Consider the following 18270-nt stretch of genomic DNA (forward strand, 5'->3'; position numbering starts at 1 on the left):
AATGAGCAAAATAAATTTTATTAAAACGTAAAAATGTATTTGTACCCTAATGTTAATTAATCTACACTTAGGATTTATATTTAAAGAATAAGATTTTAGGGATTATTTTGGTCATTCTTAATAAAGACTATTTTTGTGACAAAAACTTTAAAAAACTATTTGATAGAATTACCAAATTTTAAAACAATGAAAAAATGCATACTACACATAGAACATTAAACAAATAACTAAAAATATGTAAATATTCTAATAAATATGTGAAATATGTATAAATAATATTTATATTAGAATTAACTATTTTAATATTATATTTGATTTTATATTTTATATACATATTTTTTTGACATAAAAAAAATATTTTGAACCTGCATAGACCCAAATGAGATTTATATTTATGCTCTTAAAGAATTATAGACCGGAATAACCAAAACCGAATTGAACCAAAACGTCCCGGCCTATTTTATGGGTACAAAAGAGTATGTAAGAAATATAAGAGCAAATGTATAAATATTGGAAAGTCTTAATTCAAGATAACCCTAATTCAAAACACCATCTCTCTGCCGTCTTCAGAGCTCGTCCGAGATTCTGAGAGATTCGCAAAAAATGGAGGAAACCAAAGAGAACTACGACCTAACCCCTCGAGTAGCTCCCAACCTAGACCGTCACCTGGTGTTCCCCATCCTCGAGTTCCTCCAAGAGCGTCAGCTCTACCCCGATGAGCAGATCCTCAAGTTCAAGATCGAGCTTTTGAACAAGACCAACATGGTTGATTACGCCATGGACATCCACAAGAGTCTTTACCACACCGAAGACGCTCCCCAAGGTAGTATAATAACGTCTGTGGAAAGTTTGCGTTTTTACGGCTTGTTTGGTTGGTTGGTTGATGAGTGTTGTGGTTTGTTTGATAGATATGGTGGAGAGGAGAGCTGAGGTTGTGGCGAGGCTTAAGTCTCTGGAGGAGGCGGCTGCACCGCTCGTGACTTTCCTTTTGAACCCTAATGCTGTTCAGGAGCTGAGGGCTGATAAGCAGTACAATCTCCAGATGCTCAAGGAACGCTACCAGGTTTGGGTTTTTGTCTTATGTTGTCGTGTTTTTATTTGCATATTTTATTTAAAGACTTGATTTTTATGTGTAATTTTTGATCAGATTGGTCCGGACCAGATAGAGATGTGGGTTTTGTCTGATGTTGTCTTGTTTGGTTTGCATTTAAGAATATCGAAAGACTTGATTTGTATGTGTAATGTTTGAACAGATTGGTCCAGACCAGATTGAGTTGTGGCTTTGTCTTATTTCGTGTTGTTTGGTTTGCATTTCTTATGGAAAGACTCGATTTTTATGTGTAATGTTTTATCAGATTGGTCCACACCAGATAGAGTTATGATTTTGGATGATAAAGTCAACATCTTTTGTGTTGTTTGATTTGCATAAAGACTTTAGTTTTTATGTGTAATGTTCTTATCAGATTGGTCCAGACCAGATAGAGTTGTGGTTTTGTCTTATTTTGTGTTGTTTGATTTGCATAAAGACTCAGTTTTTATGGGTAATGCTTGATCAGATTGGTCCAGACCAGATAAAGTTGTAGTTTTCTCTGATGTTGTCTTGTTTGGTTTGCATTTCGTATCGAAAGACTTGATTTTTATGTGTAATGCTTGATCAGATTGGTCCAGACCAGATAGATTTGTGATTTTGCCTGATAAAGCTTACATCTTTTGTGTTGTTTAATTTGCATAAACTTCTTAAATGTAATGTTTGATCAGATTGGTCCAGACCAGATAGAGTTGTGATTTTGGCTGATAAAGTTTACATCTTTTGTGTTATTTAATTTGCATATAAACTCAATTTTCTATATGTAATGTTTTTTTTATCAGATTGGTCCAGACCAGATTGAGGCTTTGTATCAGTACGCTAAGTTTCAGTTCGAATGTGGAAACTACTCTGGTGCTGCTGACTACCTCTACCAGTACAGGACCCTTTGCTCTAACCTCGAGAGAAGTCTTAGCGCCTTGTGGGGAAAGCTCGCTTCTGAGATTCTGATGCAGAACTGGGACATTGCACTTGAAGAGCTTAACCGTGTTAAAGAAATTATCGACTCTAAGGTCTCCTTTTCAAGTTTCTTCTAGCTTTTGTTATAGCCTTTGATAAACTAATTAGCGTTTTGGTGTTTCAGAGCTTTGCCTCGCCGTTAAACCAGGTGCAGAACAGGATTTGGTTGATGCATTGGGGTCTCTACATCTTCTTTAACCATGATAACGGAAGGACACAGATCATTGATCTTTTTATCCAGGACAAGTATGTTTAAACCTCTCTGTTATCAGCTTTCCTAGCGCTATTGCTTAATACAGTTTTGTAGAAATTCCTTTCTCTTGTATATCAACTGAAACCAATCTATGCTTCCCCTTTTAATTGTTGTCCATCTAAGTTAGTTTTAGCTGAATTTGACATGGAAGATTGCTTTAATGTGCATGAGTGCATCACATATTTTAGGAATATAATTAAAAAATGTTACCAATCATGAATTATTTTTAATTTCTTGAGTTAATGTCTGAGTTACAGGTTTGAATTATTCCTTTAGAAAATTTGATAACTCCATTGTTAAGTTAACATCCAACAAATGTTTTTGGTTTTTGTTATTATGTATTAGAAGTTGCATTAGTAATTTAGTACTTTTGGTTTTTGTTAGTTATCTAACGTTATTTTTTGATTTTTAACAAGTTTAAAATTTTAATACATCTATGATTGTCTTAGTCCCAATAGAAGCTTGATCTGAGTGGATGCATTGGTGGTGGTTTGTGTATGAAACAATTTTTTGGAGTCAAAGTTAGTCTTGATGTATAATAAGTGAGAGTGTTTTCATTCTTTATGTCCGGACCATTCTGTTAGGATTGTGCTTTTAGTTTATGCAGTATTGCATTCTAATATTATATATATTATTAGGTATATGAATGCCATACAAACTAGTGCCCCACACTTGCTGCGTTACTTGGCAACTGCTTTCATTGTCAACAAAAGAAGAAGGCCTCAACTGAAAGAATTCATCAAGGTCATTCAACAAGAACACTACTCCTACAAAGATCCCATTGTGGAGTTCCTGGCATGTGTCTTTGTCAATTATGACTTTGACGGAGCTCAAAAGAAGATGAAAGAGTGTGAAGAGGTAAAGCCATTTACATGTGGTGTAGGATAATATAATCAATAGTCTGACATGTTACTACGATGTATTAGGTGATTGTGAATGATCCATTCCTTGGAAAGCGAGTTGATGATGGAAACTTTTCAACTGTGCCACTGAAAGATGAGTTTCTTGAAAATGCCCGCCTCTTTATCTTCGAAACCTATTGCAGAATTCATCAGAGAATTGACATGGGGTAAGTTATCATCATGTTTTGTTTAATTGTATTCGTTTTCACCTCTCAATATAATGAGAATCTCATGGCCTTGTCAGGGTGCTTGCTGAGAAGCTGAATCTGAACTATGAGGAGGCAGAGAGATGGATTGTGAACCTTATCCGTACCTCAAAGCTTGATGCCAAGATTGATTCCGAGTCTGGAACCGTAATCATGGAGCCTACTCAGCCCAACGTGTAAGGAGAATACAATATTTTCGTAAGACAAATGTTTTGGAGATTCTACAATCTAAACTATGTTTCCAACGTAATGCAGGCATGAGCAGTTGGTTAATCACACCAAAGCCTTATCAGGAAGGACTTACAAGTTAGTGACTCAGCTCTTAGAACACTCACAGGGGCAAGCAGCTCGGTAATCACACCTAATTTTGCCCGTTTGTCTTGATAAATCTTTGCTTTGTTGTCACTCTGGAATCAGTTGTGTTCTGCTTTGAATTTGCCTTACTTTGGAAACATGTCTACACTTGCAAAAGTTAAATTTAATGTTGGATTCATGAAAATTCGATAACCAAACTTGTTTAAGCTCCTGAAGATTGTTTCTAATCAAAGGGTTTGAAGGTTTTGGATGTGTGATTAAGCCTACATAAGTTACTGCTTCTACGTTGAGCAGTTCGAAGCGACAACATAGCACATATGTCACCGGAAAGAACATGTCACAAGTGTTACCTCTGAAAATTATAAAATTACACCATGAATCCAACACATCAGAGTCGTTAAAAAAGAGATCTCTATTTCAATTTAAATCTATAACTTATGGAAGTTTCTTCGGTATGAAGGACTAGCAGATGGTTTCAGTTTCTTTGGAGGTGGGTTTCCTCCAGAGAGCACCACATACGAATAGAAACACAACATGGCAGCACTGCAATGAAACAGACATAATAAACACAAGGTTACAAGGATCCATTAAAGATAAGTACATGTAGCTACAGAAAGGGATTCTCACCTAACCACAGCAAAAAGTCCAGCAGGAAACAGCTTCTTAGTCTGCATAAGTAGAACGTTAAGAAGTTGAAGACAAGCAAGCAAGCAAAGAGCTAAACAATCAGCAGCATAGTCACAAAGATAACGAAATACCATAGAATAAGTTGTGAAGTTCTTCCAGAAGACAACAGCTGAAAGCACTGCATTTTCAGAGTTCCAAAGAATGAGTAAGCACCAAAGCTTTCATACATGAACAGAAACATTTCGATAAACATTCATGTCCACATAAAGAAAGTAAACGAAAAATTACCTGCTTGACCTAGTATGTAAGGGAAACTAGATTTTCCCTGTCGCCAAATCTTCATGCTCAATGTACTAAGAGCTAGAAGGGCACCACCATAGAGAACCCCAGTACTTAAACTTGTAAGGTTCCGTGAAAACGCAAAACCAAGCAGCCCTCCACTCATAACAAGACCACCTGATAATAAACACTCCCTCATATGATATTGCAATGGGAAGCTTAACAATGCTAAGATCTCAAAAATTGAGCTCTGAAAATGACAAGGTACCATAAGGAATGCCAAACACAGAAGTCATAGATATAAAATCATTATTTTGATTTATATAAACGATTTGTCGTTTATTATTTTATGTATTTTAAATATAAAAAATCATCAATTTATTTCTCTTTCTATAACTTTCAACAATTAGTTACCATAAATCATTATTTGTAATAATTAGTTACATATGTCTGTATTTTGAACACTTTAGTGAATTTTGTTTACGTGTCGATCATAGGTGACTAATTGCTGAAATTTTACTAACAATTTTTCTTACTTTTAAATAATATTACATAATAATATTATAAATAATGATTTATGTAACTAATTTTTGAAATTATAGTTACCTTATGGTAACTAATTGTTGAAATTATAGAAAGAGAAATAAATTGATCATTTTTATATTATGATAATTTATATAAAATATAATGCATTAAATAGGAATATTAACCATTATATTGATTTATATAAATGCTTTGTCGTTTATTATTTTATGTATTTTTAAATATAAAAAATCATCAATTTATTTCTCTTTCTATAATTTCCACAATTAGTTACCATAAATCATTATTTGTAATAATTTCAACAGTTAGTTACATAATTCTGTATTTTGAACACTTTAGTGAATTTTGCTTATGTGTCGATCATAGTTGACTAATTGTTGAAATTATATTACATAACAATTTGTCTTACTTTTAAATAATATTACGAATAATAATTTATGGTAACTAATTGTTGAAATTATATTTACCTTATGGTAACTAATTGTTGAAATTATAGAAAGAGAAATAAATTGATTATTTTTTTATATTTAAGAGTTACCATAAGGTAACTAATATTTTATATTTGGCAAGTGATATTAATGAGTTATAGACTTAACTTTTTTTTAGATCTAATTAAAATAAATAAAAAAATAAAAATCATCGACCAATCAAATTATAACAATTTTGTAAGAGTTCACCTATGATCGACATGTAAGCAAAAATCAATAAAATGACTTCTCAATTAATATATAGTAGGATGTATATCAATACTATTAAAACAGGAACATGCCCAATTGATATTAGTTGAATCCAATTTAAAATTTTAATGATACATGCTTTTTAATGTAACTGCATATATATTGTGGATGTAACCACCACTTATCTTACCTAATTATTGGCTGCTACTTTCTTATAACTGCACCCATATATTTTATTTAATCAAACAAAAACAGAAATTTGGTAAAGATGCGGGATAACTAATAACGTACCCATAACTATACTTTTATTACGGTTAATACCCCCGTAACACACATTGATAACTATAAAGCTAACCGCATTTTTTAAATGTGTTAAACCCAATATGACATTAATAACTATGCGTTTACGTGCTCAATAGTAACATCAACCATAATATAACTGGTTCTTTTTGTAACAATAGGTCAACATGGACATGTTCATATTTGATTACAAAGAGAATATGAAATCATACTCACTCACATAAAAGTTAATACTGCGGCGTCTCCAACCATAATATTATTGGGTTTTTCTTATAACTACGAAACATCAATATATGTAGTTTAGCTTACCAAAAAAAGTATATATACGTAGTTCATATTTGATTACGTAGTCCATATTTTATAACTACGTATAACTACGAAACATCATTCTTTCTTTTGCTGATAATTATAAATACTACATTTTATCAGTTACAATTGTTAAAAACAATCTCGAGGCCCCAACAAAAATATAATAAAAATGTGCTATTTATATTTGATTTACTAAAGACTTACATACGTATACAAAAAAATGATGGGGACATGGAGCTAAACCACAAATATGTTTATAAAACAAAACAAAGATCAGAATTATAAATGGATACAGTTAAAATGAGAAAATATATATATATAATAATTTTGCCAAGAAAAAACAATATATACTTTTTAGTTTGGATCACCATTTTCTTCATTAAAATTAAACGATATAGTAAAAGCATTATCAAAATTTAAAGAATCACAAATCATATAGTTTATTCAAATTATGTAGCATTAAAAATATATCAAAAGTTGAATCATTTTAAAACAAATATAATCAGATTTATATGGATTTTTATCCAGTCCACCAATGTCGCATTGCAAGTTAGTAACAGACTTTATGATTTTTACGGATTTATCTGGTTTTTAAATATTGAATTTTAACTAAATCTGAACCATACTATATACGGATCATCGAATTTACCGGTTCGACCGCGGGTCTAGATCGAATACAAAAACATTGGTAAAAACTATGAAAACCCCTGCAAATATATATTATTGATTTAGTCTAAAATATACCGAGTAAATCTTATGTCTCATCAATTCAACAAATTTAATTCTTATAAAATGAATAAGAAATATAAAATGATGTTGTGAGATAAGAATATACATACAAAATCTCAAATAATAAATTGATAAATTATGTAATTTTAAATAAAAAATATACCCGCCCTTTTAAAGGGCGGATCAGAATCTAGTATGTATGTTAAAAGACCAACACAATATACCAGAGCCGGTTCTAATTACATCATGATGAAACATCCATTTTGTCTTCCGAAAATTAAAGAACTATTATATATAGATTGTATAGTTTTCAAATTGTCAAGGAAAAAAATGAAGACTCTATTTATGCCTCATAATCTTAGATCTGGCTATGATAACACCAAAATATTTCTGACTAATCTCTTAATAACCATTAGGTAAAACCTCTTCTAACCAGGTCATGTATCTTCATTTCTTGCCATCGTTAACTATTCTTCTCGGTCTATTCTTCGTCAATTTCATTACCGCAGGTCATCAGTCTCTCTTAATTTATATATATATATATATATATATATATAAATTATCATACAATATCAATGAGTCATATTGTAATATCCCGGTTTATAATATATGGAAAGATTTAAGAGAAATGATTTAGTTACCTACAGTACCGGCTCTGACTCAGTGCTGGCAGTGCATTTGCACTGGGTCCACTATTTTTTGTCCAATTTTCTTAAAGAATTAAGGGCCCTAAATTATTGAAAAGCAAGTATAATACAAATAGTTAGGATTTTACTTTATAGATTTGGATGAGTTTAGACATTTTTTAAATCAGCACAGGGCCCAATTATTATTTGGACCGGTCCTGGTTACCTATATCATCAAAGTTTAGAACTCTAGGCTTAAGTGTGTTTGAGTTGAAGTAGTGGAAGGTTAGTTGACCTATCGAGAAGTGATTCGTGATACCGTGAGAGTGAGACTAAAACACGGAGAAAAGCCATGTGGTGATTGCAAGGGTCAGTAACCAATGGTTTTGAGTCTTTGAAAAAATAATTATTAACGCACCGCCCGTCAAAAAGAATGGATCCATGGGCCGAGTGAGCCGGCGTGGATGACCCATTAACCGTGGACGGTCGGAGCGTTACACATAGAGTAATCATACAATTTAATGTGAACCATCTCGAGGCGCTTTTAAAATTAAAAAAATAATATATATATTTTTTTTGACATCGAAATAATATATATATATATATATATATATATATATATATGTGTGTGTTTCACAAAAGTAATTCAAAATCTTTAATAAAAAAATTTAGTGATAGATATATTTTAGGGTATTTTCTTTATGTTTTATTAGTTTGTTTTTAGTGAAGCTGTTGGAAACAAAAATCAACAAATGAATTGCTGTAATGGAAATGGTGAAACATAAATCGATTAATTTGTGTTGAAAGTTTTCATCATTTTGAATCAAGAAGAATACAGAGAGAATGAATGTTTTATTGTCAACCACGTCTTATTTATTTGCAACGTATGATGAATATATGAAGCCTGAGTCCTGATGTTTTAGAAGTTTAGGGGATTGTTTCATCCAAACAAGCAGCCTATAAGTACGACTCTGTTACCAATTTAAGTGCCACAGAGGGAAAGTTATATATTTATACTTTAATAAATATTAGAGCATGACCCCCGCACTCACACATATTTTGTTTTTACTTTTTTATAACTAAATATTTACTTGTATAAGTAATAATATATATTTTAAAATTTACCCGTTTAAATAATTATGTAAAATGATATTTTTAAACAAAATAATAGTATAGTATATATTGAGTAACTTTAGTTATCATGTAAATCATCAATATCATCCATATTTAAAATATAATCCGTATATCCGAAAAAATATATTTTTATTTTTTATGGATCAAAATTTTACGATAATATATAATAAATTTGTTGTATATACTATTTTTATTGATCAAAATTTTATGATAGTGTATAATAAAATTGTTATATACTATTTATTATGTATATATAGAATTTGTAAAAAAATTATCATATAATGTATGTATTTAATTATGAAATGTATATATGGAATTCATTATTTCCAAACACACACACACATATATACGGAAGAACGATGAGGCCGATTTCATGAGAGAGGGAGGTGTGGTGAAAACGACATAAAAGACTGGTTTAATATGGAAGATGATTGATGACTGCAGACGTTCCACAAATGGTCCGGAGGCGGTGTGATCTAAGCGGCACGGTGGTTCTCCTTTACAATGTCCAAGTCAACAAAGAGGAAACCTAATAACTCTTGGGCTAAAATGGAAAATGCAAGCCCAAACGAAACCAACCAAACCTAAACACAGCGTTTATATAAAAATGTCAATTGGCGAAAACCCCCTAATGAGAGAAAAAACTCAACTTTATTTATTAAGATATATATAAAAAATAAAATAGAAAAAGATAAAGAATACGAAAAGCTAGGTTTATTAATTATTTTTGCCATAATATTATATTAAAATTTGATTTTGGAAATACATTAATCAAAGAAGAAAAAACAAAGAATCCTAAAAAGTATGTTAATTAATAACTTTAGTAGCATACCATTGTAAATAAGTTAAAAACTAAGGGATATTTTACAATTGTACTTCTCTTTTAATAATACAGACTAGACCTTGACCAACGCAATCGTGTAGATGTTTGCTTTCATTTTTATATACCTAAAAGTTTTTTTCTACATTGTTAATGGTAAATATTCTTAACATTAACATATTTTCAAACGTTTATGATTTTTTGAACAAAATAATGTTATAGTCAACATGTATATTCTTCTTCTTTCTTTACTTATTCTACCATTTTTGTAGATAATTTCATAATTTTTTAAGGTCATATATTTGTTTGCTCTTACTCCATAAAAATATGTAGTATATATTTTAAATTATTTTTCACAAAAAATATATATCACAAAATAAAGTTGTACATTCTACTCGTAAATTTAGATTGAAAAGTAAACGATGCAGTTATAACAAAAAGTAAAATTTTGTTCCAAAAAAAAACAAAAAGTAAAATTTTAATTTTAATAAAATATTATAATATAAATTTCAATTATTCATACTAAAACAGTATATGATTGAGTCATAAATCTTTCAAATTCCAAAATTTTAGCACCCCTTAAATAAATAAAATAAAATTTAAAATTTTGGAATTATAATTTCTATTAAAATAAACTTTTAAAAAAATTATCATACGCTATTATTGTTTATTATTAGAGTTTGACCTGTGACCGTTTGAATATTTGTTTTCACTTTAAATTGTTTTGTACTAAATGGTATAATATATATATTTGTAAATTAAAATGTATTAACTAATTGTTAGTATAACATTTTAAAACATAACAATTTTTTTTATTACTTTGAATAATTATATTATTGTTATTTTAATCGTTTATTATATCACAGTGTTTCATAAATTATTGGTATAATGTTTTCATATACATAAGTCCAATTAGTTATATATATGAAAATATTATACCAATAATTTATGAATAGCTTACTTTATATTTTATTTATATATTATATAAAATGATTATGATATGTGGTTTTCACTTATTATTTATTACTAATAAATATCGGAAAATATTTAATACATTAATATAAAATATATTAGGTAATCTATTGAAAAATCTAATTTGGTTAAGGTTCGATTAAAGAAATCTTAATTTAAATTAGAAAAAGATAAACATACTTAAATATAAGTTTAATAAATATTTCAACGGTATTTCATTGTAAATAAGTGGTAAAACTAAAGGTAATCTAATTTTGTACTTCCTTCTTTTTAATAGATTAGATATAAATACAGTGAATAAATTAAGATGGAGTGGGTTGTAACGATTAATGAGGCTTTTATTTTTATTTTAAGACTGGGTTTTAAAACATTATGATTTAGAGGGTCGGATCTGAGATTTTTTGGAGGTTTGAAACATTTTTTAAGAAATTTATAAACAAAAAAAATTATATAATTTAGAAAACTATACTTATATAAAAAAAATCTTATAAACTTTACCGATCAAAATCAATATTTTATTGGACTATACATAGATTCGGTCTTGATAATGTAATTCATGATCATTGTAAGGAATCGTTATAGCCGGAGCCCGGAGTCTCTACGTTCATCATGTATTATGTCACATTGTAACGCAAATGTGCGTGACTTAAAGAGGAGACTTTTAAATTTCAGTAGTTTGAGTACCCAATGGAGATTTCAACAATAATAATTTTCTGTCATTAAAAGTTATGGACCATATAACACGTCCTTAATTTTAAAACCAAAGTCTTACGGTAACTAAATAATTTCAAAAAAAGTATGGACCATATGAAAAAAAAACGTTTATATCACAGAAAACAAAAGAAAAAAACTACAATGAATATGATTTTCCGATTGTTTTATTATACAGAGAATATTAAAAAAATGTTGGAATGTGTAAGGGAAATTGTTATAGCGGTGGACAGATCTAACAGCAGCAAGTGTCTAACGTGTTTGAAGGTGCCAGTTAGGTATTAACCGAAACCAAACCCGAATCCGATCCAACTCGAAAAATCCGAACCAAAAACCAAACCGAAAAAACTCCGAACATGTTTAGGATTCAACTAGTCCGGATACCCGTACCTGATTGGTTATATCCGATACCGGAAACAATTATCGAAGTACCCGAATATATATATATATATATATATATATATATATTACTAACTCTCTAACCCTAAACTTACATCTTCCATTTCCATTTATCTTTCCGTCTTCTCCTTTTTCAACCTATATGTTCAGTGTATACTTAAACTCATTTTATGACCAATTACATGTATGAATCACTATACTTTGCGATTTTGATTTATGTTTGATTACAAATAGGATTTGCGATTTGTTTTCTATTTGCTCTTTATACAGGCATGAGCTTAAACATTCATGATTATCCAGATTTGATTTCTGTTTGATTTTGATGTCGTTTTGATTTTGATTTATGAATAGACGGATTCTTTACCATTTTCTACTCAAGATAATACTAATAAAAATTACACGAAGAAAAAGAATACATACTTGTGTTCCTCAACGTAATAACAAATCAGAAAGATCATAAATCTTATATTAAGTTGTTCAATCTTCTAACTTCAACAATATTGTTTCTAGTCTCACAAAGTCAAATCAAGGATATATATATAGAATTTTTATTTATTTGTTACACAGTTCGGTTATATCTGAAATAACCCAAACCCGAACCTTAAAAACCTAAACCCGATCCAAAGTATAAAATAACCCGAACGGATTTTGTACCTTTCCATCCGAAAACCCAAATCACCCGACCTGAACCCAAACGCCCAGGCCCAGTGCCAGTGATGGCTCCAAGAATCGTCTATAACCTTAGTGGTGTAAAGCCTATAATAACGTAAAGGTACACAATTAATATATGAGTTCAAACGAGATTGACGTATGATTAACGGCTCATAATACCATGATCCAACCTATTGTTAGAAAAACACAACAACCACTTAAATTTGAGTATTTTTAAAACCGAATCTCATTTGACTCTTCAGTCTCTGGGTATATTGAGCCTAGCTATTGAAAGCTACTTGTGTGGAGAACTCGTGTTTGTAGACTTTTCAAAGCAATATGTATTGAAGTATTTGTTAATGGTATTACATATTTACACTGACTTGAACCCCGGACTCGCACTATAAATAGGCGCAAAATGGTATGATTCAAACATAAAAAAAACTCAAAAGTATAATAGAAAAAAAAAAAAAATTATAACGTCTTTATTATTTCATGAGAATGTCTGAGGTTAAGATGTTAGCATCATCACCAATGCTGCTGTTACTTCTCAGCCTTCTAATGGCGTTCTTCTTCGACACCACAGGTTTAGTCATCTTTTAAGCTTATGTAGCATCCATTAATTAATCATCTTCTATAACCCTATTGATTATAATTTTATTACTAGCTGGACAAATCGGAGTATGCTTCGGGCAGATGGGAGATAACCTACCAAAGCCACCGGAAGTTGTGGCTATGTTCAAGAAGTACAACATCTCGCGAATGCGGATGTACGGTAACAACACTGAAGCTCTCGAAGCTCTCCGTGGCTCCAACATCGAGTTCATCCTCGACGTTCCCAATCCCTACTTAAAACGTTTCGCAGATAGCCCCGCGGAGGCCAAGGCGTGGGTCCAAGACTACGTCCAGAAGTACAACGGAGATGTCATATTCAAGTACATATCGGTCGGAAACGAGGTGAAACCAGGGGAACAGGGGGACGTTCTCTTCCAGGCGATGCAGAACATTGAGAAAGCGATTTCCGAAGCAGGCCTCCGAAATATCAAGGTCTCCACGACTACATACATGGGAGCCTTCACGGAAACGTATCCTCCGTCGAACGGAAGATTCAATGCTACGTTTTTGAACTTTCTCCAACCGGTGATACGTTTCTTGGCGGAGAAGCAATCTCCTCTGCTCGTGAATATCTACACTTACTTCGGCTACATCGACAACAGTACCAACATAACTCTAGACTTCGCTCTGTTCAAACCGAGCAAAGATGAATTCAAGGACAACAACAACCAGCTCGATTACAAAAACCTCTTTGACGCCAATCTCGACTCAGTTTACGCGGCATTGGATAAACTGGGCGGGGGATCGTTGGAAGTCGTGGTGTCGGAGAGCGGTTGGCCCACGCAGGGAGGGGAGGAGGCGAGTGAGGGGAATGCGGGGACTTATATTAACAATTTGATACAACATGTGAAGAAGGGATCTCCGAGAAGGCCAGATAAAGCTATAGAGACTTACATATTCGCCATGTTCGATGAGAATTTGAAGCCGAATGAGGATCCGTTTGAGAGGTACTTTGGGCTGTTTAATGCTACTACTAGAGACCCTAAATATAGTGTTACTTTCAACTAATCTTCTTGGAGAGACTTCTTGAAGAAGCAAGGGCTAGTAAAGCAGTGATGCGGTAATTAAATGGTATTTGTCTATTTGAGTTTTTTTTTAATGCATGAGTATTAAGAATGTGTAAACTTGTTGTAATATTAAGGACTAGTTAATGAGCCTTAACCATTGTTTTTACTTTATCTGTTTCAGTAATGTAATGAGAGTTGTTTAAATTCTTCAGTATATATATATATATATATATATATATATATATATATATATATGAGGTTGTTCGTTCATAGTAAACAAAAACTTTTAAATATTTAGCTGAAACATTTAGACATAACACAAGCCTAAGCAAAACCATCATCATCAACACGGCGTCTATTTTTGTCACCAAAACTGAAATCGACACCAAGAAGAAAGTTCTTTGGCTATTAACTAGGAGTCTAGGATAACTACAGAATGCTTACACTGTTCTCAGTAAGACATGTCACATGTCCCTTCATGCTTGCAATCTTTAGTACCAAACTCAATCTTAGCTTGTGGTCTGAGTTTTAAACTATTTTTAATTTTTTTGTTTGTTTTACATCATCTTTTGTACTGATTTTCTAAATTGCTATGAGGTAGCTACGAGCATCTCCAATAGACGTGTTCCTTTAAATGCTTGGTTATCCAGTATCCTCTACATTTTTATTTGCCAATTCATTATGTTCTTTAATATCTTTTTTGAGTATACAGAAACACACATAATTGATGATGGCTATTATGTTTCCTCTATAGAAAAACTTCAGAACTTTCGAAAATTATCGTCTAACTAAGGAGATATATGATATAACTAAAGTGACATTGATGATTTCAAGAACTATTAGTAATAAAAGCCATCTTACCATATTTGATGATGGCTAGTTTGTCTAACGACGTTAGGATGAACTAAAGCAATAGATGTAAGATGGCTTTTACCATGATTCCAAATTGCAATTCATTATCGCATTTAATCTAAGGTTGTATGCAGTGGGGTGTGTAGGAAAAAATCCATTATTGGGAGAAAGTTAGATATTCTATATCTATTTTTTTAATGTTTAGCATGATTTATTAACTCATTTGCTCTATAAGATTACTGATTCACAATTCTTCTGATTAGCTATTTTGATCCAGCTTATTTTCAAAAAAAAAAAAACTTATAGTATTTGAGATTGAGTATTTGACTTAGAGAAGGTGGACAATCCGTTCCATTTAACAGTAAGATTTTAGTGTCAAGTTGGTTAAGCCCTATTGAAAGCTACATCCAAGACCGCTTCTTAGGGAGACGAAGCATTCAAAATTATCTTTAACCAAATGCCAAAAAACATCGAATAAAACATGTCAAACATCGAATATGTACCTAGAAGTGATAGACGATAGCAATATGCTTCATCTATTACAACATGCAAGTACCTAGATCGATAACGATGACAACAAGATAAATACTATATACATTATCAAACTAGCATATTAGTAGTGACTACACGTACATACTGTATATAAGTTTATGGAATGATAAATATTCCAAGACAGATGGTTTTGATTCACTCATTGGCTGCAAAAATATGCTACAAAATATTTGATTATATTGATATTTTTGAGATTCACTCGCCTTGGTCTCGTTTAAGGATTGAAACTGTCTCTGTAAATGAACTAAAATGATGATGCTATTAGATATCAAAACAAAATTTCTGTCATTTGTGAAGACAGAGAGATAAAACAGTGGAACCGTGTAAAGATTCTTCATGTTGCAAAGAATTTATTTGTACCACCAACCAGCAAGAAAATGCCAAAGCAAGAAACAAATATGAGTTGTCCATCCCGCTATCGAAATAAAAGAAAATAAATGCTAAGTTAAATCATTACTTTGGTGTCACAAAACTGAAAATAAGTAATTTTTAAAAATGTTAAACTTGATATTACATTTATCGTGGTGGTTTTTTTTAATTCTTACTGTGGTAGTTTCATGTGTACGACAATTATGGATGAATACATATTCTTTTCAATTTCTTGTGGGATTAATTAATTAGAATATATTTTTTTGTCAAATATTTTGTGCATCTAATATATATCAAGTATGTTCGTTTAAAATACTAAAATTGATGCAAAAGTCAAGCAAGTAATTCTATAAGATAAGCTAAAAAAACATATATGTAAATATGTTGTTGATAAAATAATTGACTATACTTATTAATTACCTCATAGTCGCCGATAATTTTCTAATTTCTCATTCTGATATTAAAGACGTAAGCTCTGATTTGTGTTTTCTTCAATCTGAAATATTCAAAACAAATATATCTTATTAAAAGAAAATTACAAGTAACAAATAACAAATAACTCTAAGACTTACAACTTATTTATATGTCAATGTCACTGAAATAATTAATAAACCAAATTTTAATCATTATTCATCTTTTTCTAATTTAATAAATAATTTTGTAAATAAATTCTAAACTAAAAACCTACTTAATTACATTTAATACCACTTAAAAATTACATAATCCTAACTTTTAGCATTTATTATCTTTTAATAAAATTAAACAACCATAAAAATAAAAAATACGTAAATTGATTTTCAAACTAATTAATGTTAAAACATAAACTTAAAATAACTAACTAATAAACATGAAAAATAATTAATGCTATATTGATAGGTAAACAACCATAAAACCATGACAAAAATCTATTTAAATCTATTTATGTTAATTATTAATAACTAATTAATATACATGACAAAAAATCATAAATCACCTAAATCAATTTACGTATTCATTTCCTAAATTTAGAACACAATATTTTTAAAGCTATATAGTTATATTTTTATTATTTATTAGTAACAACTAACAAAACTCACATAATTAGTCATTTATATATTATATAAAAAACAGATTAATATATTGATATATTATTTTACATATATTTTCATATAAATCATAGAATTTCATGCTGACTTTCAAAGTAACCATAGTTTGCGGTAAGAACTCCATCACCATTAAATGAAGAACCATCAATGACTGAAGCAGGTAAGACCCGCCGCCACCATACGCAATAGATATGTCAATTACCTTTTCTAAATGGTTTAATTGAACCGAATTTTTTGTCTTACCAAATCCATTAGAAGAAACATGCAAAGGAACATTAATTTTTGTTGTCAGATTTAAAATAAAATAGCAATCAAACAAATCAAATGATTGGAAGTAAAGCAAATCAAAGAAAAGAAAAAGTAAAACGAATCAAACAAGCCGATGTCATAGCTGTAGAAGCCTCCGACCATCGGCTTGAAACTAAAGTTTCTCTTTTTCTCTCTTAATTGTGTTCTAAATTTAGTAAATGAATAACTAAATCGATTAAGGTGGTTTATGATTGTTTTGACATGTTTATTAATTAGTATTAATAATAAAATATTAAGATATCTAAATCATTTTTTGATGGTTTTATGGTTGTTTACCTAATCAATTTAGATATGTTTTATGGTTATTTAATTTGATAAAAAGAGAATAAATGCTAAAATTTGGGATTAAGTAGTTTTTAGTGGTTTTAAAATGTAATTAATCTATTTAGAAAATGATTTATTAAATTAGGAAAATAAAAATAATGTTTAAAGTTAGGCTTATTAACCACTTCAATGGCATTTACTTATAAATAAGTTGTAAATTTTAGAATATTTGTTAATTAAATTTTAGAATATTTGTTAATTAAAATGTAATTATGTATATTTAAAAAACAATATACATAAATTAAATGTTTGTTAATTTATTTTAGATCCTTACTGGTGTATCCATTTTCTACATTTGTTTTGCTTGTTCTCATTATTTAGAATTTTGTACTTATAAGGCTTAATAATACAAACCAGTGTCAAAACAAATATTTAGAACACAATATTGTTTTAAAGCTGTAAAGTTATATTTTTAGTTATCTATTTGTAACAACTAAAATACAAATTTCATTTATATAATTTATATAATATATATATATATTATTTTACATATATTTTTATATAAATAATAGTCCATTGTAAATTCAATAGGTTAAATGTTGAAGAGGATAAAATATATATCACCAAATTTTAAATAGTATATAAAAACATTTACTATAAATTATCATAAAAAAATTGATCCACCAAAAAATAAAGGTAAATTTGCGCGGATGCGCAGGT

At 30.2% G+C, this 18270-nt stretch overlaps 3 protein-coding genes across 4 annotated transcripts; 2 read left to right on the forward strand and 1 right to left on the reverse strand.

Moving 5' to 3' along the window:
* The first annotated feature begins 526 nt into the window (after positions 1-526).
* On the forward strand, positions 527-3930 carry LOC103863053 (eukaryotic translation initiation factor 3 subunit E). The gene is made up of 8 exons (XM_009140793.3): positions 527-823; positions 909-1063; positions 1870-2097; positions 2169-2290; positions 2936-3155; positions 3224-3366; positions 3444-3581; positions 3661-3930. The coding sequence occupies exons 1-8, from the start codon at positions 604-606 to the stop codon at positions 3758-3760; spliced, it is 1326 nt and encodes a 441-aa protein (XP_009139041.2). The 5' UTR covers positions 527-603; the 3' UTR covers positions 3761-3930.
* Positions 3931-4040: 110 nt separating this feature from the next.
* Positions 4041-12628, reverse strand: LOC103863328 (protein FATTY ACID EXPORT 1, chloroplastic). 2 transcript variants are annotated; one of them, XM_009141083.3, is made up of 5 exons: positions 4895-12628; positions 4636-4803; positions 4479-4525; positions 4348-4388; positions 4041-4263 (listed from the first exon to the last, which is right to left on the reverse strand). In XM_009141083.3, exons 1-5 carry the CDS (start codon positions 4920-4922, stop codon positions 4149-4151), a joined length of 399 nt encoding a protein of 132 aa, XP_009139331.2. In that variant the 5' UTR covers positions 4923-12628; the 3' UTR covers positions 4041-4148. The 2 variants fall into 2 exon arrangements, with proteins under 2 accessions (XP_009139331.2, XP_033146569.1); XM_033290678.1 differs by having other exon boundaries at positions 4348-4525.
* Positions 12629-12886: 258 nt separating this feature from the next.
* On the forward strand, positions 12887-14333 carry LOC103863054 (glucan endo-1,3-beta-glucosidase-like). The gene is made up of 2 exons (XM_009140794.2): positions 12887-13083; positions 13165-14333. Exons 1-2 carry the CDS (start codon positions 12993-12995, stop codon positions 14118-14120), a joined length of 1047 nt encoding a protein of 348 aa, XP_009139042.2. The 5' UTR covers positions 12887-12992; the 3' UTR covers positions 14121-14333.
* The last annotated feature ends 3937 nt before the right edge of the window (positions 14334-18270 follow it).

Source organism: Brassica rapa, chromosome A04 (genome assembly GCF_000309985.2).
Source record: "Brassica rapa cultivar Chiifu-401-42 chromosome A04, CAAS_Brap_v3.01, whole genome shotgun sequence".
Classification (NCBI taxonomy): domain Eukaryota; kingdom Viridiplantae; phylum Streptophyta; class Magnoliopsida; order Brassicales; family Brassicaceae; genus Brassica; species Brassica rapa.